This window comes from Megascapheus bottae, chromosome X, assembly GCF_031878675.1.
Source record: "Megascapheus bottae isolate mThoBot1 chromosome X, mThoBot2.hap1, whole genome shotgun sequence".
Classification (NCBI taxonomy): Eukaryota; Metazoa; Chordata; class Mammalia; order Rodentia; family Geomyidae; genus Megascapheus; species Megascapheus bottae.
The window spans coordinates 31372634-31399284 of NC_143547.1; the positions used below are offsets into that span (position 1 = coordinate 31372634).

Here is a 26651-nt window from a genome sequence, read left to right on the forward strand (position 1 = left end):
TCAAGGACTTAAAGCATCCACTGCATAAAATGAATTCATTTCACTATGATGCATCTAGAATGCTTCTAAGTATATATCATCCTTGAGAAAAGTAAAATAACAGTTACAAATTATTTTCTGTATTCTGTGATTTTGGCTGAGGCACCCTGATGGAGAAAGACTAGAGGTGTCAGGGGTCCCCAAGAACAGAGACCATAGCCATATTGTTCATGACTGAATGAATCATCATACTCCAGTACAACTCCAAAATTTCATAAATATTTCCTGACTTAAAAGCCCTTAAGAGCATAGGACAGAATGTTTATGTAACTTCTAGGCCAGCTTGATCAATGTCATGGGATCTTGTCTCAAAAAAATATATATCAGAAAAGTTGATAAGATCTCTGGCATATCTTCAAGGGAGTAAGTTCCTGGTATAGAAAGGTTGATCCCTTAAATAAGATTAAGACCCGTAAGATTCTGAAGGTTATGATCCTTTAAAAACAATGAAATCTTGATTTCCCCCCTTCCCTCTCCTATTTCAAACAACCAATTAAGCATATATAAGATATATCAGATAACAAGGTGAAATATTGTAACAATATGAAATAACCGAGGGACAGTAAAAGAGGATGAGATATAACATAGTACATCAAGGACAACAATCACTCATTATATGGCTTTTGTGAGGGGAGAGTGGGGGAGGGAAATGGGAAACAGGACATGAGAAAGGGTATCAATATTTGTGAAGTAATGTACCTTCTATCTGATGAATATAATGTAACCCTTCTATTAATTACAATAAAAATATATGAAAAAAACAATGAAATCTCAATATGATAGCTGGATTCAGGGTAGAAAAGGATGCCAATGAAGTAAATACTAAAACATAAAATGGAAGTGGGAAAATGACACTTCTTTGAATTACAAATGTGAAAGGGATCTGGCAACAGGTTACAAGAATTATGCTTTGAAAGTTGTCTATGGAGAACAAATCTAAGCCAAGCCATATGAAAATACTTCTCATTAAATTCTGTCTTGCTCTTTAAAAAAATTACTAAACCGGGCGTGGTGGCTCACCCCTGTAATCCTATCTACTCAGGAGGCCTGGGCACTAAAGTCCATGAAACTCTTATCTCTAATTAACCACCAGAAAATCAGAAGTGGTGCTCAAAGGGTAGGGGTAGCCTTGAGTTGAAGAGCTCAAGGATAACATCCAGGCCCAGAGTGCAAGCCCTATGACTGACCGAAAAAAATTACTTAACACAGTGCCTTAAGTTCAGTCACACTATTTAAAATTATTTGTTCACAGATTTTTTTCTGCATATTTTTATGAATTCTTCCATATACCTCCTATGTGTCCCCTGTATATTTCCTCTTGAGGTCATTCCCCAGTGTTTGTTGTTTGATTATTGAAATAGGAGGTGGAGATATTTCTTCCTATAGTCCCTAATTTGTTACTGTGATCTGTTACCTTTGAACAGAATTTGTGATACCTTGACTTCTCCTTAGAACTAACTAGTTTACTTACAGCTTGTTCATTATAGTTAAGTAAAATCATTAACATATGTTCATTTTTTTGGCAGACCTGGTACTTGAACTCAGGGCACAGGCACTGTCCCTAAGCTTCTTTTTGCTCAAGGCTAACACTCTACCACTTGATCCACAGTGTCACTTCTGGCTTTGTCTGTACTTATTGTACTGAGAAAACAAACCCAGGGCTTATTGCATGCTAGGCAAGCAATCTACCACTAAGCCACATTCCCAGCCCCTATTCATTTTTATGTCTGCAGGAGAGCTAAGATTTGACCTTTTTGTGATACTAAGGATAAAACTTTTTCTCATGCTTGTTAGGCAAAGGCTTTATCACTTGAGCCATTCTCAGTCCTTTCATTTTTTAGGTTTTTTCCCCTTTTTTTCTTTTCTTAATTTTTATTTTTTCAGAGTTTCCTTTGCTAACTTTGCTCCAGGCTGGCCTTGGTATGCACCATGCCTGGTCAAAATTTTTACATTTAAAAAAAAAATCTGTCTTGGGGCTGGGAGCGTGCTCTAGTGCTTGCCTACCATACATGAAACCCTGGGTTCGATTCTTCAGTACCACATATACAGACAAAGCCAGAAGTGGCACTATGGCTCAAGTGGTAGAGTTTTAACCTTGAGAAAACTCAAGGACAGTGCCCAGGCCCCAAGTTCAAACCTAGGACTGGACAAAAGAAAGTATCTTAGCTGGACATATTTTAGCTATAATCACAGCACTTGTGAGGCTAAGGCAGGAGAATCACAATTCAGAGAAGAGTCTGGGCTCCATACCAAAATCCTACTTCAAAAAAAAAATGGATGTGGATACAGATAACTTAACACTTAGTGTAATTCTCATTGCCTTATATTACTGAATTAGATTTTATAGAATTATACTTAAATTGTATTTAGATTTTAAAACTAAACTCACAATGTAGAATACTCTCTTTTACAGCAGTCTGGTGTTGGTATCAAAATAATGTTATCTTCAAAAATAATGTGAAAAACTACAACATTTTCAAATTTTTAACACTACTAAAATTAGAATCGTCTAATTTAGAAAATATAAAGGAACTCACTTATCTATAGTAGTTTTGAAATTTTTCATTGATAATTATTTTCAATGTTTCTGTTGTTACAAGCCTATTCAATTTACAACTTCTCAATAATTTTCATAACTAAAATGATGTTATATTTGGGAAATTTCTATAAGATTTTTCATATTTACAAAGGTATAATTATAGCACTGTCTTTAATTTTGGAAAATGTCATTGCATTTGTTTTTATTCATTTCTTATTGAAACTTAGTTTAAAATTCATCTTTGTTTTCTTGATTAAATTTGCTGGAGGCTTATCTATTTAATTTATTTTCTTCAAAATAACCTAGCCTTTGGCATTACATTATATTGGATTCTTAGTCATGTAATTTAAATCTTCATTTTTAATAATAAAATATTTAAGATTATGAATTTACTTCTGAGTACTGATCTCAAAGTATTGATAAGTTATGATCTCATTTTTAGTATTTTATTAGTTTTCTAGTGTTTTTGAGCTAATAATGGCATATAAATGTGCTCTGATATAATCATGTTGAAGATTTTAGTCTAATTTGTTAATAAATTTGTAAATAACATATTAGCATCAGAAAACAAACCAATGTAATTTCTACTTTTATGAGTTTGTAGAAGTTTTCTTTGTGGCATAACACCATCATTTTTAAATGATCTTTGAATATTTAAAAAGAGCATAAATGTTTTGAAATTTATTAATTTTCTGTAATGAATCATGTTCTCATCTCCTCTTAAGTATTCATGTTTCAGTGTGCTTTGCTGTCATAATCTCCCATATAGACGTTGCCATAATTTTTCTTTCTTGTATTACTAATAGTCTTTTCTTTGTGTATTTATATATTTAGATGACATATTTTTGTAAAAGAAAATAGTTTATCTTGGATCCAGCTGGCATCTTCTGTCAATATAAAATGTATCTTTCTGAGAACGACATGGTTCTTGTTCCTGACCTGTTCAGATGTCTATTTAGAAAATGGATTGATTGGAAGGAGGTGGACTTAATGCTGAGAAACCAGTGGGAAGGCTCTTAAAATAGTCCAGGTGAGAAATCATGAGTGATTGGATTAAGATGAAAGCAACAAAAAGCTTTTTAGCAGGTTAAAAACATTAAGACTTGAAATTACTTGAATCAGGAGTTAGGCAAGGGGGAAGGTTGTATTGCACCTAGATTTCTGAGTAATTGTTATCTCAAAGACAATATAGGAGGATGAGCTAGGCTAGCTATTCAAGATAGGCCTTTTTCTTTATCTCTTCTTTCCTTCTTTTTTTTTTTTTTGTTGGTTGATGGACTTGGTCTCTGGGCCTCGGCATTGTCCCTGAGGTCTTCAGCTCAAGGCTACCACCCTACCCCTTGAGCCACAGTGCCACTTCCAAGATAGGCCATTTTCTAAAGTTCATTCTTAAGGACTCAAGCCAAGCCCTAAAGCCCAGTTTGGATCATCATCAGTCAACTGCTTACTCAAACCATTAAGGAAAAAAAAACCCTAGGCTGGGTTTTCATAAACTACAATGAACTTGAATTTCTTTATGTGTGAATTTATGAAGAACAGATAAGTCTGACACAAATTTAGTCGGGAGAGGGGCATCGTGATGGAAGCAAGGGATGTCCAGGGTAGTCCATAGATAAAGGTTAAGTTTTCCACAAGAGGGCAGCATCACCTCATAAATTATGCATTGAAGGCCTCCACCAATAGGATAGGAGCAGAGATAAACTACAAGCTCAGGGAGCCATGGGACCTGCTAAACCATGAAAACCAAAGGACCTTAAGGCCATAAACACAGCCATTCCTAAGTGACTTCTAGTGGCAACTGTTGCTATAGAGGGGAGAAAGATTAGAAAATCCTCAAGGAAAATTGAGTGGGTAAAACTCAGGAACCTAGCATTCTGGTGAAATTGCCTCAGAAGCCACTGACAAGCTGTCTTTGCTCACTCGAAGGGATGCTATTTATGTATGACCAGCATCTCACAGGGCAATTATTTCCATCCCTAATTGCTTCCCAGTAAGAGCTTAGGCTACAAAGCATACTACATTTCTGTTGCACTCCCTATTTAACAATGTTTGCTTCCTCCAACTGCAGTTGTGCTTCATTTATTCAGACAAAGGCACAGACCCCATTATGTGAAAGACATTATACTAGGATATAATCAGGGTGTAGTGGGCCTTTTGGACTCCCAAATAAGAATTTTTATCAAGCCTAATCTCCAAGGAGTTTTGTTTAAAACCAAAGCTCTAGAGAGGTAGCTCTTTAGTACAATAGTTCTCTAATATGCACAAGGCCCTCGATTCCACCCATAGCACCACAAAAACAAAGCAAAACTGAATTGATGATATATTTATTGTATAGTATAATGTATTTTATAATTATATATGTGTGTATATATATATATCACTCCTGTTCAGGTACATACAGGTTTGGCTTAATCTTAGGTACCAGTAAATAATAGTAATACACCAGTGGGATGCTATATAACCTCCCCTTCCTAAACCCAAATCTTTTTCAGTATAAATTATTTGGATATGGGGTTGAAAACAATGAAGAAATGCTGTTTCTGAATTGGTATGCTGAGTGTATGGTCTCCAGTGTAAGGAGCTGAGTAAGGGAAGATGATGTGTTGGGTTTTGAGTATATTGTGCTTAAAATGCTTCAAAGACCCCTAAGAATAAATATGCAGTAGAAAGTTGTTTATATGAATGGGACACAGATCCTGTTATTCACATAGAAATAAGTAGAAGGTAGAAAAACATGATTTCTCATAGCTAATGAATGAAGTTAGAAAGAAGGAAGCTAGAGAAAATGTCAGCTTTTACAGGAGAGTAAGGAAAATAACAGGTAACAAAAGAAACTAATTTTTAAGAACCTAATTTTTTAATGAACAAAGAAGGCCCAGACGTGGTGGGTTGCATCTGTGTTCTTTGCTACTTGGGCAGGGGAGATCAGGAAGATCATAATTTGAGTCTAGCCCAAGCAAAAAGTTAATGAAGAGCCCATCTCAACAAACCCTGTTATGAGGGATGCCTACATAGGAGGATGGTGATCCCAGATTTGTTTAGGAAAATAAAATAAATAGACCCTATCTGAAAAGTACCTTGTGTAAAAGGGCTTAGAGGAATAGCTCAAGTAGTACAGCACTAGCATACCAAGTACAAGTCTTGGAATTCAAACTCTATTATACCCGGAAAATAAAGAAGAAAGAAAAGAACAGATCCCCTAAAGTGGGAAGAAAAGAACAGATTACAGGGTATCTTCAAAGTAAGAATTTCATACACGGACATAGTAATGACTTCAAGTGCCATCACATATTTGCCATATATAAATCCTACGTGGTGAAGATTGAAAATAGCCTACTGTTTTTGGAAACTAGAAGATAAAAGGTGTACCCTGAGAGGAGTTTTGAGAGCCAAAATCAAACTACAGGGATTGAAAAGCTAAATGGCAGATACAAAAGTTGACACAATGCATACAGTACAGACTCTGCTTCTGAAACGAAGTATACACTGAAGGAGGAAAATAGAGTGGCAGCCCGATCAAGAAGTATTCTTACGGGATAAGGCTTTTACATTTTATCCCATAAAGTAATTAAGATGTGATCAAGATATTCCTACACAGCTTGTACAACTACTTACAGATCTATTTTTGTTTGGAGGTTGGGGTTGGTTGTAGGGCTTGAACTCTGGGCCTGGGCGCTATCACTGAGCTCTTCAGCTCAAGACTTTGTGCCACTTTGCGCCACAGGGCCATTTGTAAGGACTTATTTTTTAAGAACATAATAATAATTAAGATGGAAAACGTTGGCATATCCATAATGATAAAAGAAACCATTCCATAGAAAATGGAAAGGTCTAAGCTCCAGCAACATAAATCAAAAATACAGCAAGAAAATGAAACAAAGGCAGGAGTAGTTGGATGGTAATATGTGAAGCCTGGGCTCGGTTAGCAGCATCACATCCCCACAGAAACCATGTAGCAAACTCCATAATGGGAAGATATTTTGGTTGGCAGGAAAATAACTATTCTCCAACTGTGTCCTTCCTTCTTCCATCTTATACCATTCCACTTGCTATGTCTCCCTTTCTGAGGCTGAAGTGTTCCCATTCCACCCACTGTTTAGCTCAAATACCATCTCTTCTTCTCAAGCCTGTCTGAAGTGATCTCTTTTCATATGAATTTAATAGGAATAGAAATGGGAATTTCTGCTTTTCATAGGAATGTCTAGCTGAACAATCTCTTTGACAATCACACACCACCTTGTGAAAACCTCCTTTAATGCTTTCCTTAAAAAGATGTTGCTAAGGAACTTAGCATAGCTGTGTCTTTATCCCCCCCCCCCCGTCATATTGTACACTCCTTGAGGGCAGGTTTCTTAAGAGTTTACCCCCAACTAACTGGCAGTTGGGTGTGTTGAAATGTTCATTGATGTGTAATTGAATAAACAGTCACTCATTCTGAAGGAGACAGAAAAATTGGTCGTTGATCTGCACTGAGACATTTATTCCTGTGAAGAACAAATTAAAAAGCCAAATCTTACAGAAGCAAAATAAATTCATCAAAAGTGGGTATGGTTAGTATGAGATAAAGTCATACTTTAAAGCCCTTGTCCCTGTCATTTTGCTTCATTTGTCAACAAAAGCCTGCTCACAATGAACTGCCTCTCCCTTCAATGATAATGCTAAAGATGAGATTCTATTAAGGTTTTACACCAGCCAAACAGTTTCCGTAGCCTCTTGAACTATCTGTGCCTTACCTCCTGACAATCAGCTTGAGGATCCGGAAGGAGCCTTTGATGAGGATCAGGGCCTCTTGGCGGGAGCCATACAATGGAGTGCCATTAATATTCACCAGCTCATCACCAGTCCTCATCTTCTGGGACAAGGCTGCCTTGCCTCCATCTTCAATCTGTGTTGCAGAGAATAAAACAGAAAGCAAGTGGTGAGGGGACTTCTTCCCCATAATTCTACTTTCTGGCTCCTCCCAGCTTTGGAGCCACAAATAATGCTGGGGAATGGCTTCAGGCAGCTCCGGAGCAGCTGAGGAGTTGATCACAGGCCATTGTTTACTGAAAGCAAAGGTTGGGTAAGCCCTTGAGGAAGGAGGGACACAAATAATGCAATCCCTGCCTAGAGGAATGAGCAGTCCATCTGGGGAGACACGCACCTCTAAAAAAAGCATAGATGCCTTAGAAGGAAGCTCACAGGGTGGCTAAAGTAACAGCAAAGCATGGTACAGGGTGCACAGAAATTAGAAGAGCCAAGCTCCAGTATAAGTTGCCAATTCTTTTCCTATCTCTGGGAAAGCTTTGAAGTCTGATAAACTTGTCTTTGAGTTCTGCCTCTACTATTTTCTACCTCTGGAATCCTGACCAAGTTACCCAACAACTATGTCTCTGTTACCTCTGTCTTAAAAATATAGATCATAAGAATACCTACTTCACAAGCTTATTGATGTACAAATTCGCTGGGAGTGGTGAATGCTTAACACATATAAGCAAGGAATCAAGAGTGACAAAGGAGTCAACACTGAAAGACCTTGAAGATGGCCCAGTGCAATATTCTGAGAGTGGAACTTCAAATTCAAAAGATACATAGTTAGGTACACAAAGAATAGCTATCATTCATCTATGTCTCTTCAAGTTCCCAGCATAGCATTTCCACCCAGAGGCACTCAGTTATAACTGGGAATGCAGAGGATTTACTGTCCAACAGCCTACACATTCCCACTGAGCAGGGAGGGAAGTGTGTGTGAGAAGGTTTTCAGGCTGGAGCTATGGAAAGCAAAAGCAGAGGTAATAGCCTGAAAGGTAGGGAAAAGCAAGTCAGAATGTCCCCAGTGGGTCTTGCTTATGGCCATTTTTACATGTAACATTCCATTTCTTACAAAGGCGAGTTCTCGCCCTATTAGACGATGGATTCCAGCAAGTGTGTCAGGAGTTGTCTCATCTACCCATGAACTCATCCTTCAAGTATTCAGCAAATCTTTATTATGTACAGGGCAACATAACAAGTGGTACAGTAGAGTGATACGGAATGAACACTGCTCCTAGCTCCTAGCATAGGAAGGGAGTCACTGACTAAAGTTACTATTTCAGCTGAGATCCAACAGACATAATCCAGAGTGGTTTGTTTGATGTATAGAGGTCAGATGAATTAAATCATGCAGCCCTTTTCTGTCATTCATTTTTTCAGTAATTATTAATTGTACTATGGGGTTCTGCCATGATATTTCAGAGGTGCATATATTATATTTTAGTCAGAAGAACTTCCATTGCTTTCTTTTTTCTTGCTCCTAATTGATCAATAGCTTTTATTGAGATTCTACATGCCATCTTCATGAGGGGGTATCAGTGGGAGGGGGAAGGAAACCGAGAGGGGAAATGGGGGTAAATATTTGAATATCTGAAAATAGAATAATGAAAGCTATTGAAATTGTTTTAACAATGATGAGAGGGTAAGGGGGACAGTGATAGATAGGGTGAATTTGATTGGGACATATTCCATGTATTTATGAAATGTCACATAGAACTACCATTTTGTACAACTAATGTATGGTAAATAAAAATCATACAGTGGGTAAATATATGGTAAATATATGGGTAAATATATGGTAAATAAAAATCGTATAATGGGGCAACTAAGAACTGGTTTTTCCTTAAAGTGTGTATACCCTTTCTACTCTTGTTCTAATATTTCTCTCAGAATTTTATAGCATCCCTTAAATCTGTCCCCACCCCTCAGAGGTTAGAATAACACTTTAGATCGAGTAGCTTATATGCAATTTGGCAGACAACAGCTCTGAGTTCAAAGGGAAATACTAATTCAAGATTTTTTAAACTCCATCAAAGAAACTGAACTTCTAAGTTAAATGGATTGCTGCTAATCCAACTTTTAAAAAAAATATTAACCTTTGTGTGACAAATGATAGGCCAGCCAAATGACAATGAATATACCTTTGATCCCATTCCTGGGCCACCCTAGACAAAACAAGTCACTGTTGTTAAATGGGGGTCAACTCCCAGTAAATTAATTAGGATTATACTTTGATTTCCATTGTCATTATTACTTTACAGATGCTGCTGCCTGCACTCAAAAAAAGTAAAGGGAAAGCAAAGTAAAGGGCTACGGTTGAACTTCAGACATTCTCTTTGAATGACTCATTCTTTTAACATCCTTGGAAGGCCCTCAGCACAAGCAGAACTTTCAATACAGAGGATACAATGGGACCAGCCATTTGAAATGACTTTCTGAAACAAATTTAAAAAACCACAAATGGGAATCTGTGGATGGGTGGGTGGATGGATGGATGGATGGATGGATGGATGGATGGATGGATGGATATGGATGGATGGAAGCAGTATTAGGGTTTGAAGTCAGGGCTTCACTTTAACTTGGATTGCTTGTTCAGCTGGGATTCTACCACTTGGGCCACACCTTCAGCCCTGCTTTTTGGTGGTTATTTTCAGAGGTAGAACTTGAGGACTTTTCTGCCTAGGCTGACATCAAACCACAAAGCCTCTGGATCTCAGCCTCCTGAGTAGTTTAGGATTTCCAGACAAGCTACCAACATCTAGCTACAAATAAGAGAATCTAACTAATGGATGCTAATAGATTTCCCCTGTTGATGTTCAATATCCTCATTTTTACTCATACAACTGAATTATTATATTCCTGATACCCATAGCAAGTTTTCCTTTCAACAGGTATTGTATTCCTAGATTGTTTTGTTAAATGCCAGAATTTTCCTCAGAGAAGATATATTGAATGTAATAATGCCACTTTAGTACAAGTGTGAGGATGCCCTAATAAGAGACCTAACACAATCCCTGAGCCTAGGTGGGTCCAAATCAGGAAAAGAGATTCCATTTAATGAAAGATCTTCTGGATTCAACCTCAAACAAACCCTTTACCAGAAACAGGATATTTACTGAGCTGTACATCTTCTGACTCATTACTCTTCCCTGCATATTGGTCCTTTTAGTATTTTTTGCTCACTAGTCCATCTTCTCCCTTATGTTTTCATTCTTGAGATCCAGTCTTTCATTTATTGTTTGACCTCCCGACAGAAAGTTCATTAGGTCAGTGGCTCAACCATATATCTGTTTACATAGAAGATGAAGCAGATGTTCATGTTCCTTGCAAGGAAAATGTAAAAAAAAAAAGGAAAAAGAAGTAATCAAAGAGACAGAGGAAGGGAAATTTTATAATATACTTTATTCTATAATATATTTCTATGTATTATAGAATAGATGATATAATATCTATATGATTATATTTTATATAATATAGTATAATTATGTATATTATATATGCCATTCTATACTATTATATACTATTCTTTAATGTGCTTTAACTATATTTAAATCTTGACATATTTTAAAATATGCATACATTTTAAAGATTTTTACAAGTTTAGAAAGTTTTGATTTTCCCCTTTTCACAACTCTCCTCCTATCTCTGTCGGGGGGCCCAGCAAAGGTGTGAATCAAAACAACTTGTTGAAATTCACATCCCCTTTGTGGGGTCTGTATAATATCCAGCTCGTCCTGAATCAGACCTTCAGGGTGGCTATCCTGTTTCATTTGAAATGTTGTTAATTCTCAGATTTAAGCCAGATGTACTGGATTGTTGGTATAAACACACAGCACAAAGCTCAATGTAAACCATGGTTCACTTACATGTCATTCTGGATTATCCAAGTGATCGTTGTACTAGGTGAGTAGCTGACAAAACTGAGAATTGATTGCATAGATGTTATATAACCAAATGCCAGCTGGTATCTAGAAAGCTGGGGAGAGCTGAATGACCTTGGACAAGTCACTTTTTCCCCCAGTAGCCTCTTTCACCCTTACTGGTAAAATGTAGAGGCCAGACTAGATGTTCTCCTGGGGCTCTAAGAGCCCTGGGCTTAGATAGCTCTGACATTCAGTGACCTGTGAAGTGGATAGCAAAGTCGTGCATTATTATTCTGCTGACATAGATAATCCTAGCTTTTCTCCCTGTTGTGCTTTGCCTTTATCCATGTTACACTCCTGCAAAACTGACTAATTAGCAGCCATCTCTCAACTCCCCTTGGACTTTCTCCATTGTTTCAGTGGTCCACCAAGGCTGGAACACTTAATAAGGCATAGTTGGGACAATGGGAGAAAAAGATTACCGAAGCCCCATTTTGTGCTAATGAGCTAGCAGTATGGAGATGTATGATGGGTTTCCAATGAAGCATGAAGTTCTCTGATAGCTGTCAACAAAGTGACAAGTTGGCCCCTTGAGAGTAATAGGCAAAGAAAAATAGGCTGAGCAGGACCAATTGGCTTTCTAGCAGTTTCTATTTAATCAGATACAAGCAGATATTTGTTGTGTCTTCTGAATATGCTTAGGAGATAATGCAAAAGTGAAGGGATGAAATACTAATCAGATATACAATTTTAAATTGAATTTAGAGGGAAAAATATCAGCTGCAACACTAATAACCAAGAAGCATTCAAAGCTTATTATAGTAGTATAAGTGCAGCATTGAAAATCAATGAAGAGGCCAGGAGTTTGGCCTAGTGGTAGAGTGCTTGCCTAGAATGCATGAAGACCCAGGTTCAATTCCTTGGTACCACATATATAGGAAAAAAAGCTGGAAGTGGTGCTAAGGCTCAAGTGGTAGAGCTCTAGCCTTTAGAAAGCCCAAGGACAGTGCTCAGTCCCTGAGCTCAAGCCCAGGACTGGCAAAAAAAAATCAATGAAGAGCTAGGTGCTAGTGGCTCAGGCCTATAATCCTAGATACTGAGGAAGCTGAGACCTGAGGATCATGGATTGAAGCCAGCCCTAGTCCCTGGTCCCTTATCTCCAATTAACCACCAAACAGCCAGAAGTAGAGTTGTGGTTCAAATGGTAGGCTGCTAGCCTTGAGCATAAAAGCTCAGGCCCTGAGTTCAAGCACCAGGACTGGGGCCAAAAAAAAAACATGAAAAAATTATTCAGCATCTTTATCCCTTAGAGAAATGCCAATTAAAACCATACTTTAATTCTTACTCCTGAGGATGGCTATCTTCAAGAATACCAAACTGAGACTGAGGGTGTAGATGAACCTTCATATACTAACACAGTGGGGATATAAATAAGTTGTGGCCCTTATGGAAATCAGTACGGAAGTTTCTCAAGAGCATAAAACTAGAACTTGTACAAGATCCAGATATACCACTTCTAGGTATATACCCGCAAAGAATTATGTTAGATTACCACACAGATGCCTGTACATCCTCATTTATTGTTGCCCTACTCAGGATAATCTGGTTGTGGAGTCATCCCAAGTGCCTATCAACAGATGAAGACATCAAGAAAATATCTATGTATCACAGTGCAGTATTATTCAGCCATGAACATTGATGGAAATTTGTCATTTGCAGGAAAATGGACCTAGAGACCATCAAGTTAAGAGAAACAATCTAATCTCACAAGGACAAGTATCATACCTTTCCTCACAGTGGAACCAAGGAGTATATGAAAGGGGAATGGAAAATAAAAGAGGGACTGTGAGGCATGTGGAATGGAAATGGGGACAAGTGTGATAGAGGGTGTGAATATGATCAAAGTACATCATGCGTACATAGGGAAATGTTGTTAATACTCTTTATTTTAAGCAATTAAAAATAATGTGAAAAAATCAATGACATGATTGTTAATATCTCTGCTTTCTCCAAAATAATTGTAGAAAAGGTAAATATTACCTGATTCTTAATTTTCAGCAATTCTGGCCAAATTAGCAACCCGACACATACTCTGACTTCTATCAGCATGTCTATAGTGTAAACAAATGAACAATGCAATTGGCTTTCCTGGTTTATTTTCTTTTAAAGGACAGGGTCTCACAATGTAGCCCATACTGGCCTTCCTCAGTCTCCTAAGTGCTTATAGATTACAGATATGTACCACAATGCCTAACTACAAATGTTAATTGATGTGCTTTTTTTGCAAAAGAATAGAAAAGGTCCACATGAAAATACAGTTTGTTACACATATATGCACATACACACACACATATATATATATACATATATATATATATATATATATATACCTTTTCCTCTCTGAGGTTCTTTAGAACCTTTGAAAGATTTTCAAGTTTTTAATAACACTATAAACATCTGTTCAGCAGTTTAATCTTTTCTGGGAAATTATAGAGAAAAACACTAGATATGATGAGAAGCTGACTTTGAGAAGTTTGTTAAGAAGTAGGGTCATCCAGGCCAGGAGTTTGGCCTAATGGTAGAGTGCTTGCCTAGTACACATGAAGACTGGGGTCCAATTCCCCAGTAGCACATACATAGAAAAAGCTGGAAGTGGTGCTGTGGCTCAAGGGGAAGGGGTCTAGCCTTGAGAAAACCTGAGGACAGTGACCAGGCCCTCAGCTCAAATCCAGGAGTGGAAAAGAAAAGGTAGGGTCATCCAAGAATGATAAAGCCCTTGTTCTTTCTTTGTTCCATTTTTATTAACATACAGTGATTGTACAAAGGAGTTTCATTTGTGATGTTTCCATACATGTATATAATGTATGAGATCAAATCTATACACACTCTCACTTCCCCCTGTCCCTCCACTCCTATCTTAAAGCAAATTTAACAGGATAGATTCTTTTCATATTTGAGTATAAAATATTCCAACCACATTCAACTTCCCACTATCCCTTGGTTTACCCTCCCCCACCTACTGGTACCCACACACAGATTTTATAACCCTGCCATTTATTTCTAAGGACGAAATTCTGCATTGGAGAGAATATATGATGGGTGTATCTCATTTAATATGATGATCTCTACTTCCATCCATTTTCCTGCAACCAACATAATCTCCTTCTCCTTTATCACACTCCACTGTGTACCTCTATCACAATTTCTTTACCTATTCATCAGCTAATAGGTATCTAGGCTGACTTCATATTTTGGCTATTGTGAATGCTGCTGTTATAAACAAAGACATGTAGCTATCCCAACTGTATGTTCACATACATTCCTTAAGAGTAATATGACAGGGTCATAAGGAAGATCTATTTTTAGTTTTTTAGGAAATCTCCATACTGATTTCCATAGTGGCTGCACTGTTTTACATTCCCACCCCACAGTGTGTAACAGAAGTCTTTGGTCTTTCTGAAGCTTTCTGTGAAAACTTGAGTGAACTGAATTTTTGAGGTAATTTTTTAATCTTTAAGTAGTTGTACAAAGGAGTTGCCATTCAACAAAGCAGTTGATGAATATAATGCATCTTAATCAGTGTCATACCTTTCATCATTCTCCCCCACAGCTCCCATCCCAATCCTTTCCTTCCGTTTTCTTAATTTGTAGCATGTGCATTGAATTTCATGACTGCCTTCTCCCCCAGTTCTGCTCTTCATTTGTCTACCCTCTTGGAACTCTTTTCCATATCTCCATTCTTGCTTCCTGGTATCTTGTAGAATCTCTTCATGGTTGGAGAAATTAATCAGGGTGCCCTGAACATAGGAGATGTGGGCTTTTGAATTTCTGCAGTTTCCTTATGATGACTATCAACTCTCTGATTTCCGGTTGCAGACAAGTTAGCTGCCCTAACTTGTCTCTCTCAGCAACTTCCTACCTTAAAAATCCTTTTCAAATTTCCAAAGCAGTTTGGTTTGTTGGTTGTTCTGTTTGATTTTTTAAAATAAATTCTGTGAAAGGTAAACTGAGCAACTCAGGGGTGGTGAGGGTAGGGCGGGAAATGAGAGAGAGGGAAGGAGGGAGGGGACAGTTGATGCTAAGCAACAGGAAGGGAAGGTACATATCACCCTATCAGGAAAAAAAGTAGCAATAATGTTCAAAGAGTTAAGCTTTCTTTCTATGTATAACTTGAGTTCTTTGCATTTTATATTATTTATAAGCTTTGTAAATCAGAATGCTGATCCTTATCAGTGTGAATGAAAAAATGATTATGCATGTAATTACCCAATCCCAATAAAGGGTTAAAAAAAGAATTTCTGTGGTAAATCATTTCATTTTTTCCTACTTTACCCCCCAGCTTCCTAAAAGGCAAAAGAAAACAAAAATCAATCTCGTGTGTGTGTGTGCTGTGGTGTGTGTGTGTGTGAGAGGGGGGGGGGTGGGAGGGGGAGGAGGAGGGAGGGAGAGGGAGAGAGAGAGGGAGGGGGGGAGAGAGAGAGAGAAACAGAGAGAGAGAGAGAGAGAGAGAGAGAGAGAGAGAGAGAGAGAGAGAGAGAGAGAGAGAGAGAGAAAGAGAGAGAGAGAGAGAGAGAGAGAGAGAGGGGGGGGGAGGGAAACTGGGGCTTGAACTCAGAGCCTAGGTGCTGTCCCAGAGCTTTTGTTTTTTGCTCATGGCTAGTGGAGTCACAGCTCCACTTCCAGCTTTTTGATGGCTTACAGACTTTCCTGCCTGAGTTGGCTTTGAATGGGAAGATCCTTAGATCTCAGCCTCTAGAGTAGATAGGATTACAGGCTTGAGCCCCTTGGTGCTCAGCTACAAAAACCAATCTCTTAAAGAAATGAGAATGCAAAAATCAGCAATCAATGAAAAGGATATAACCTAGCCTACTTATACTAGGTTATGTAGCTCTAGTGAAGAAATAGATACAAGTGCAGAGCCATTCTTGACAGTCACCAGCCTAGAAGTCGATGCCCCAGGAATGCACTGTGGATCTGGCTCGCCCATTCCCTTGACCTTGAGTCAATGGAATTTTTGTGCCCCACAGCATCACCTGGCCCTGCAGATAGCAAATTCCTCCTCAGCTGCTTTATCACCATCTAGTTTACTAATCCACACAACCAAGACTGTCAAAGTTCTGAATCATTAAATTTCCCTGTGGATGACCACAAGTGAAATCCTAAGCATCTTTGCCCAAAACTCAGTTGGCCCAATGCCATGCTCAGCTCTAGAACACTGATGAGTAGGACAAGGATAGGGATGTAAAAGTACTGCTGATGTCAACAGTCAAAGGTGAGATTGTCTTTGCTCTTCCTGAGGCAGATAGCCCTGCAGACTGTGTGAGCTAGATAAGAGATGACAAACGTGACTGCAACAAGGTAAGCCCAGGCTCTCTTACACGCTCAGCATACAGGCTCAGTTAAGGTCCTTGTTACATATTTAAAAACTCAGGCAAAAACATAAAGAGGAATATCAATATGTGAGAAGTAATGCATCCTCTCTCTGATGAATATAAATGTAACCCCTCTGTACATTGAAATTAAAAAAAGACTAAAAAATATAACAAATACACAAAATTCTTCTGCTGACATTTCATATTATCAGGGTTTGTCATACACATTCATATTTAGATGTTTAGAACCATGGCATTGAAATTGGTCTACTCTAAGCTGTGCACAAAATGGCCCATTAGAACCTCTGTTTATTTTTATATTCATTAAAAAATTAAAAACCAAACTCTATTAATATTTATTATTATTGAAAGTATATGATATTACTCCATAAGTAAAATTCGGTATATTGGTCCCATATGTTTGAAATTTTTTCTATTAATAAAAATATTTACTTAAAAATGGCCAGACCTGGGCCAGGAGTTTGGCCTAGTGGTTAAAGTGCTTGCCTAGTATGCATGAAGACCTGGGTTCGAATCCTTGGTACCATATATAGAAAAAAGCCAGAAGTGGTGCTGAGGCTCAAGTGGTAGAGCTCTAGCCTTGAGAAAGTCCAAGGACAGTGCTCAGGCCCTGAGCTCAAGCCCAGGACTGGCAACAAAAAAGAATGTCCAGACCATGGGCCTAGATAAAAGGGCTAAAACCACAAAACTTTTAGAGGAAACTATAGGAGCATATCTTTATAATTTTTTTCTGGTCCTTGGGCTTGAACTCTGGGCCTGGGTTGCTGAACTTGAGCTCTTTTATGCTTAAGGCTAAGGTTTTGCTAGTTGAGAGACAGCACCACTTCCAGCTTTTTCTGTGATTAATCAGAGATAATAGTCTCATAGACTTCCGTGCCCAGGCTGTCTTTGAACTGTGATCCTCATCTCACCTTCCTGAGTAGCTAGGATTATAGGCGTGAGTCACCAAGGCCAGGCTCTTTGTAACCTTTACGTGGGCAGACATGTTTTGGGAAGGACACAAAAACCATAAAAGAAAATGTGATACACTCAAGTTCATCAACACAACAATAATTAATATCCTCATCAGAGATGTCACTAATAAAATGAAAAGACAAGCCATGGTCTGGAAATGGAAAATATCTATGATACATATATCTGACAAAGGACTAGAATATACACATATCTAGAAAATAAAAATCCTACAAGTCAAGAATGTAACTGTAGCCCCTCTACACATTATCCCAACAATAAAATACAATAAAAAAGTAAAAAAAAAACCTATAAGTCAAGATGAGAAAGATAAGTAGTCAACTAACATTTGGCAGAGGCTTGAATAAGCACTCCATTGAAGATAGCCAGATGCCCAATAAACATATGAAAAAGTGCTCAATACAATTTTTCATCAAGGAAATACTATCTTAACTCATAGTAAAATATCACTATGTATTCAGCAGAATGTCTAACATTAAGAAGACTTTAAATGCCAACTACTGGCATGAATGCAAAGCAATTTGAACTCTCTACATTGCTCTCAGGAGTGTACAATTACACAACTACACATGTGCCCCACATGGATATGGTACACATTCCTGCTTTATGGGAGGCCTACATAGGAGCATCAAAGTCTGAGGTTGGCCTGTGGCAAAGTGACAAGATCCTATCTGAAAAATTAAACTAATACAAAAAAGGACTGGAGTCATGGTACCAGTGGTAGAGTACAGGCCTACCAAGTCCAAGAACCTGAGTTCAAACACCAATACTAATATACTAATATGTGTGTGCATGTGTGTGTGTGTGTGTGTGTGTGTGTGTATGTATGTTATACATGTGTCCATAAAAGTAGCTACCAAAGCTGAGCATTAGTGGCTCATGCCTGTAAACCTAGCTATTCAGGAGACTGAGGCCTGAGGATCACCATTCAAAACCAGCCCTGGAACGAAAGTCTGTGAGATTCTTATCTTCAATTAACCACCAGAAAACCAGAAATGGCATTATGGCTCCAAGTAGTGGGGCACTAGTCTTCAGCTGAAGAGCTCAGGGATATCGCCCTGGCCCCATGACCAATGGAAAAAAACTCAGAAATGGAGCTGTGGTTCAAATGGTAGAGCACTAGCCTTGAACAAAAAGGTCAGGGGTAGAGCACTGGCCCAGAGTTCAAGCCCCAGGATCAGCAGAAAATAATATTTGCTTGTTCTTAGCAGAATTATTTATAACAAACAAGAACTAAGAAGGATCCAAAGGTTCATCAAAACATACATGTACACAAAATGGCACATTACATGCATTAAAATGAACAAATTAAGCCAGGTGCAGTGGCTCACGCCTGTGAGCCTAGCTATTCAGGAGGCTGAGATCTGAGGATCAAAGTACAAAGCCAACCCAGGAACAAAAGGACCCGAGACTCTTATCGCCAATTAACTTCTAGAAAATGAGAAACGGGGTTTGGCTCAAAGGTAGGGTGGTAGCCTTGAGCTAAAGAGCTCTGGGACAGCACCCAAGCCAAGTTCAAGCCCCATGACCCACAAAAAAAGAACAAATTATTTACGTATGCAATAAAATGCATGAATACCAAGAGCATTATGTTGAAAGAAAAGAAAAGACACTATATGATTCCGCGTTATATAAAAGTAATGAACAGAAAAACTAATCAATGATGATAACTCTGAAAATGAGTTAACTATGGAAAGAGATTGGAAAGGCACATGAGTAACTTAGTCAGGAAATATCCTTATGCATATTCATCTGGTTGCTGATTACATAGGGATATACATATTTAAAATCATTTGGATTTGTGCATTTTAGGGTATGAAAATTATTTTTAATTAGAGAAAAATTGGAAAATAAAGATCTCTAGAGTATACAGCTTATATGTCTGCAAGGCAAAACATTTCCCTTTTAAAAGTACACCTCCACAATAGGACTCTAATTTATGAATGTTCCCACCCAGGGCTCCCCTCTGCTCTCAAATATTCTTCTTCCATTTCTACTCTATTCCCCAGGTGGATGTTTTCAGCAGGACATGAAAATAAAGGGCAACACTTCATTTTCTTTTACCTGCCAACTGGTTAAGGTCAAAAGTTTTATTCTGTTTTGTTGTTAATCGCCAACCACTTTCTATCTTGATATCTCCTAAACACCAAATCAGTCCTCGCGCAATATTGGAGCCATCCATTGCAACAACTTAGGTCTGTTTCAGATGTCTCTTCCATACAAATCCTCAGAATTGCTGCAGCCCACACCTAAAAGCTAAATTTCTTTAGGCTATTGCCACTCAAGCAACTAGCTTTTCCTCAGCATCATTACTGCCCTTTGATTGATGGCCCTTGCTTCTTGGCTGTCCAATGAGATAAGGCCCTCAGTGGGAGAAATGATCAAAGACATTTACAAAGCTGATGTTGTAGTGAGAGCGCAGGGAGATTTTCTTCACCCGGGGTAGAAGAAATCAGAAGAGTCAATCTTAGCCCCTGATTTCTAGAAGAAAGTGTCAGAAACAGAGTTTACTAAAGACGGCCATGATTTGCTCCATTGTGTGGTGTTTAAACAGTCTAGGACAAACCAGAAAAGTCCATGATGCCCTGGAACATGAATATTGTATTGTGTGTAAAGCCAGCTGGTTAGCCTAGGAGCCAGAATAAATCCATCTTTTACAAAACATTCAATGCAAAACTTTATAGGGGTGTGGTTTGATGTTAAAAGCAAGGCCAGGGATTTCATCTCTAGCACCACACACACACACATACACACACACACACACACACACACACACACACACACACACACACCTACACACATGCATGTATATGCCCACACTGTAAAGAGGACTTATCACCTCACTTGCATTTATGAACTATGCATAATGCCTGAATTAAAAGAAGAATGCATGTTAAATTCCATCAGATGACTAGAGAGCAATGGCAGTAAGGCCACTTAAATTAATGTAATCTTTATTTCTCCAGGTTCAATCCATTTCTGAGTACAAAAACTCTTCCTCAAGTTGATCAATCCATTTTTTTAACCTTGCCAGCTGAGTTTGAATGAGTTAGAGTCAGCTATCTAGCCCAAGAGGATGTGATTAATATCAGGAATCTGAACCATCTCAAAGCCAGGCTCACTGAGTAACTCATGGCTGATTCCCTGAAGCCATTTATTTATAACTCATTATGCAAAAAGCCAACGACAGTTTCTAAAGAATGCACATACCCAACATTAGTCACTTCTGACTGAAAAGGACTAATGTAAAGCACTCTTCTGGGGAGGGAGGGAGGAAAGGCCATTTCTGCAAAGCACTGCCTTACTCTATTGCCTGGACACCACCCATCTATCTTTAGTGGTAGCCTTGTCCCTCCACCAGCTGTAGAAAGAGAGATGGGGATTTGCTCTTTTCCAGAGCTGGCCAACTGCATTCCACTTCCAGAACATGTTTTTGCCCCTATCTAATTCCTTGCCCTTTTGCAGTGATTTGAATTTCTGGTCTCACTTAGTCCTGGGACCCGTAGGAAATAAAGGAGCAGAAAGGAAGCATTTCACTGCCTACTGTCCTTCTGAAGAATTGTTACCTAAGCCTGTAGTTCTATAGGATGAACGTGCCCAGGCAAGACATGTAGGTTGCAAAGGCAATAACAGTAATATCTTTTACTGACCCCAGGATAGAGCCACCTTTAAATTAAACTGGCATAGTCCCTGCTGCTTTCACACTGTGCTACAAATCTGGAAACAAGTGAGCCATCACGATTCAGTTCTGAGTGCCCTGTTCACATGGTGACTGAGAAATGACACATCATTTCCTTCCCGCTCAGCAAGATATTTCAAACAATATTAAAAAAAACCTGCTTCCTCCACAAATGGAGAGGGAGAGGAAAAGTGAGAGAGGAGAAGAAGGTGACGGGGACGGGGGAGGAGGAAGTGGGAGGAAGGGAGGGAGAATGAGCACACAATTGTTTCTATGCATTAAAAATGGGTGGATAGGAGCTCTTCTATCTTATAATTATGAGATTCTTTTTTCCTCTAAAAAGCCAGGATTATCCTGAAAAAGGCACACAAAAGAGGAAATGATGGGCATTTGAGTTCAAACCTGTGGTGAGCAGTTTAGAAACCATTCTTTCTGGCATCCACTCACCTTTCAGGTTAGGTCTCAATGCAGAGAAAGCAGTTTTCCAGCTCTTGTCTCTGCTCACTTCTGTTGTTCTATCCTTAGGGACCAGTAACAGGCTTGCCATCACAATATAAGGAACCCCTCTGAGAGAAGACTTCACACACACAAGGTCGCTGTGGTACCATTCCACCTCTCCCCAAACTTTCTCAAAACCTCATTAACCATCCCTCTATCTCTCTTCACTCTTACCTCCCTCCAGACCTCCTTTCTCGGCCTTATCCTTCCCCTGGGCTTCCCATCTCCTGTCCCTGACCCCAGCATCTCCTATGGGCAAATTCCAACCACCCTACCATTAACATCTGCTACTTATGTTCACTAATTAAACCAGACAAGCCAAGGAACGATTCTTACAATGTAAATAGCAGCAGATTAGAGGGTCCACATGATCTGGCCACACTGACCTCCTTTCTCTCTCTCTCTCTCTCTCTCTCTCTCTCTCTCTCTCTCTCTCTCTCTCTCTCTCTCTCTCTCTCTCTCTCTCTCTCTCTCTCTCTCTTTCCTTCTCCCTCTCCCTCCACCCCTCTCTCTCTCTCTCTCTCTCTCTCTCTCTCTCTCTCTCTCTCTCTCTCTCTCTCTCTCTCTCTCTCTCACACACACACACACACACACACACTGCAGTCACACCACCAAACTTCCTGTTCTTCAGCAAGGTCATGTCTACCTCAGGACCTTTGCATGTACTGTTCTCACAGCTGCAATCAGTCTAGATCCTTTTCTAACTCCTTTTATCATTCAGATTTCAGCTCAAATGTTGCCTCCTAAGACTTGCCTGTCTTGCCCTTCTCTTTTTCTCCATACCATTCCCTATTACTCTCCAGCAAATTACTACCATCATAAAATTTATCACCATTTTGTCTCTTTTTGTTTATTTCTACGTGTGTTTACTTTCTATCAGGATGCTTACATTACAGTGGGGGAAAGAGTTATTGTCTTTTTACAGCACTGTTACTGGCATCTAGGAAAACAAATGACTTTATTGAGCACTTTTCAGTTACGCAATAAATATTTGTTGAAATTAGAAATAGCAAGGCTCTCAGGGTTTGCCTGATTTGGCACACATAACATTATTTTCACTTTGTTGATCATATTATAGAGTTTCAGGATGTTACAAGTCTTACCAATATAAATACTTCCTTCTGCAAAGTTATGACCAAACCTTTTTCCTTTTTATAAACATATTAATATTCATGATCCTTAATTCAGATCACAAAGAGTTCTTGCTAAAGCTGCATCTTAAGCTTTTTTTTTTTGGTCAGTTGTCGGGCTTGAACTGTGGGCCTGGACACTGTCCCTGAGGCTCTTCAGCTCAAGGCTAGCGCTCTACCACGTTGAGCCACAGCACCACTTCTGGTTTTCTGGTGGTTAATTGGAGATAGGAGTCTCACAGACTTTCATGCCTAGGCTGGCTTTGACCTGCGATCCTCAGATCTCAGCCTCCTGAGTAGCTAAGATTACAGGCGTGAGCCACCAGTGTCTGGCTAGCTTTTGTCTTTTATCAGTCCTGGGGTTTGAACTCAGGACCTCAAGCTGCTAGGCAGCACTTACAATATACCTAAACCCTTTTGCTTTAGTTAGGGTTGCACATTTAGGTGGGGCGGCTCCTTATACTTAGGCATCCTCTATACCTGGGAACAAAGGGCTCATGTACACCATGCCTGGCCTACTTGCTGAAATAAGAGCCTTACCAACTTCTTCCCAGACCAGCTTTGAATCACGATTTTCCTGATTTCTGCCTCTGTGGTTACTGGGATTGCAGGTACGTGTGCCACTACACCTTGCTTTTCAAAAGCATTATTATTGGCTCCGATTATATCAGAAAATTTTCCTAATATAATTCTTTTTTGGCAATGAGGTTCCCAAGGGGAAATGTTAAGAGTCTTAATTTGCTGGGATGAATGAAACCTTCAGAGAAATGGAGAAATGTAGATGCATGGCAATCATATCTTATGTTCAGATATGATTCTCCTACATTCTGAACATTCCCAACCATAGACATTTAATTTAAAACATACATGCACACACACACAGCTTCACAAACAAACCATGAACACTGGGATATTTAACTACGTCCAGCATCTGGGAATTCAAAGTAACGTGGACTCCACCTTCTTGTGTACAACAGTCCTTTTCAGTCTACTAGCCCTGAAAAGTCTAAGAGCAAATCCAGATGATGAGCATAAACCAGAGTCTACAATGATTTAGTGCTTAACCAGTTCCCTCATACCTCTAAAATGTTGTGGGGGGGCTGCCACCATTGTTTAAATGAGAGTTTTTCCTGACCTATTTTTTCACTGACTTCAGATTTCTATACCTTTATGATTTTAGTGTTTATACCTTTGTGGGGCTTTCCATATAAACAATTTCACAAGTCAGAAAAATAAATTCTTTATCAACCCTTGTCAAGGTTTCCTGATTTGTAGTTTGGAAACTATGGCCACCAGGGTATGGCTCAGAAATGTCTAAATATCTGCAGTTGCATTCGGCACTAATGGACAATAACTGATAGTGAAGTTTTGTCAGGTCTGATTCAGATTACCTGGGGCTGCTGTGAATTATATGGAATTACACAGAGTTTAATGGTTCTCGGGCAATTTGCCTTGGCCCAGAGCCAAGGCAGCTAATGCTTCAATCAAGCTATTCTCCCTACCCCCACACCAAGACAATTTTTGTTCCTGTCTCAGTATATCTGTGATGAAGTCTTCGATGACACTCTCATACTAATGCCAAAGCTCCCCTCCCCTATCCCTTTCTGTTCTTTCTTTGTTTAAATTGTATTTTATTGTCAGAGTAATGTATAGAGGGGTTACAGTTACTACATTCCTCAGGTAGTGGGTACATTAATTCTTGAACATTGATACCCCTTCTCATGTTTTTGTCTCACTTTCCCTACCCCCACCCTCTCCCAATCATCTTGTTTTTCCCCTTCCCTTCCTTATTTCAAATAAACAAATAAGCATATAAACATATACCAGGTAACAAAGTCAGATACAATAATAACATGAGATAAACTATAACTTCACATAGTACATTAAGAACAACAATCACAAAGACTGGTTTTCCTCTTCCTTCTTTTTTCTTTCTATTGATTGATTGATTGATTGATTGATTGCCAGTCCTGGGGCTTGAACTTAGGGTCTAGGCACTGTCCTTGGACATTTTTTTTCTCAAGGCTAGCACTCTGCCAGTTGAGCCACAGTGCCACTTAAAGCTTTTTCTGTGTATGTGGTTCTGGGGAATCAAACCAAGGGTTTCATGCATGCTAGGTGAGCACACTACCACTAGACCATGCTCCTGGCACAATTTCTATTCCTTCCTTATAGTCGAGTCTATTAACTGCTCCAATAGCTTTGCTAGGAAAAACCTCCTGGCTAATGATTAGAAAGCTTTGATGAAAATGCAAGAGCTAACAGAGAAAAGACAGCAGGGCAGATAATCCTTTCCTCTGTAGAGATAGCAGCTCGATCCCATTCATCTTGATGAACAGAGGCCATGGCCCCACTCTATAGCAGGACCTAAGTCAGCAGCCCCCTCCTAGCCACACAGGCAGGGCAGGGACTCAGTCTATCAAGGGCAGGTAAGCTGCCTGACAAAGAGAGTCTTCTTGTGTGGTCACTACCCTCTAATTGGCTGTGAGATTCTGAGATTCTGCCACAATTTGCTGGCATCACTTTCCCAGACATGGTCACTGGAAAGTGGCTAAGTGCACAAATAAAGGTAAAACACAAACACTCTACAAACTTGCCCACAAAGCTTTAACAACTTCCCAACCTCTATGATCAATCCCTGATCACGCCTGTGTCCCTTTTTATCTCTCCTAAACCCTGATGCTGGTGCCAGAGCTCTGGTAACTCCCATTCTCCCGCTAAGGTGACTCCTCCACTCTTTGTCCAAGTGATTTTCAAGTCCCACTGGCTTCCTCTACTAAGGAGAAAGCTCATTTTGAGAGGCTAGCAGCCACAGAACCAGCAGGAGGGAAGGGCAGAAACCACAGGATTCCTACTCTGCACTGATTGCTGCTAACTCATTTCAGCTGCTAAGGAGAGGCCCTGTTGGGGGAGCCGGGAGAGGAAATGGGTTCCATGTACAGTCCACTTTAAATTGCTCACAATTGCATGCTGGAAAAGAATCTCCGCTAAACATTCAGCATGCCCATTAGCACAAACCATGAAGCTTTAGCCTTTACTGTGCTGTTTACCCAGATTTTGTGAGCCACTTTCCAATGATAAGGATGAGTCATTCATAGTTGGCAAGTTCACATAGGTACATGAATGATAAAGGAGCTCCAAGGATGGTTAAACATAGACCCAGAAAGGATGGCTTCATACAACTTTTAAGCATGTAAAGGACTTAAGAGAGTGAAAACCAATTGTTCTCAGTTTTGATAGAAAGCAGAGCAAGCAAGGGAAAAGAATTGCAATGCAAAGGCCTGATGTGAGCAAGAAGGAAGAAATTTCTGCAAGGGCAAATATTGAACCAAGTGTTTGGTCAGTGAGGGTTATGGAATTTCCTTCTTCTGACAGGGCTATTTCTGTGTGGTCCTTGAACAGAGTGGGAGGAGGTCGGGAGAAAAAGAAGCCGCTAAAAGTCCAAAGCAGGACCTCTCCACAAGCAGAATCACTTCTTTGTAACATTCCAGGGGCTCTAACAAGGATTCCTTAAACACTTGCAAAGAAAGAATTAAGGAGCAGCTTACTGCTCCTCTTAAATGTTCAGACTCCCCCCTATTCCTGTCTTGAGGAGCCAAGCATTTGCCCTGGCCCAAGAAAGAGAAAAGATTTGCTTTTGGCTCCCCAGGACCATTAGGCCATGCATATGGGAACAATATATTCTGTACCCTAAAGCAGGACACAGTTTGACAATTGTATTTATGGGGACAAAAGGAGAGAATATGT

The 26651-nt window shown here is 39.3% G+C and overlaps 1 protein-coding gene across 1 annotated transcript in view; it reads right to left on the reverse strand.

Moving 5' to 3' along the window:
- Window positions 1–7007: 7007 nt before the first annotated feature.
- Window positions 7008–26651, reverse strand: part of LOC150040753 (protein Shroom2-like) — a 124042-nt gene continuing 104398 nt past the window's right edge. Inside the window, exons 3-4 of the mRNA XM_090327091.1 lie at window positions 7312–7463; window positions 7008–7062 (exon numbers count right to left, since the gene is read on the reverse strand). Coding sequence (XP_090183217.1) covers window positions 7008–7062; window positions 7312–7463 — 207 coding nt within the window. The remainder of the gene's footprint in view (window positions 7063–7311; window positions 7464–26651) is intronic.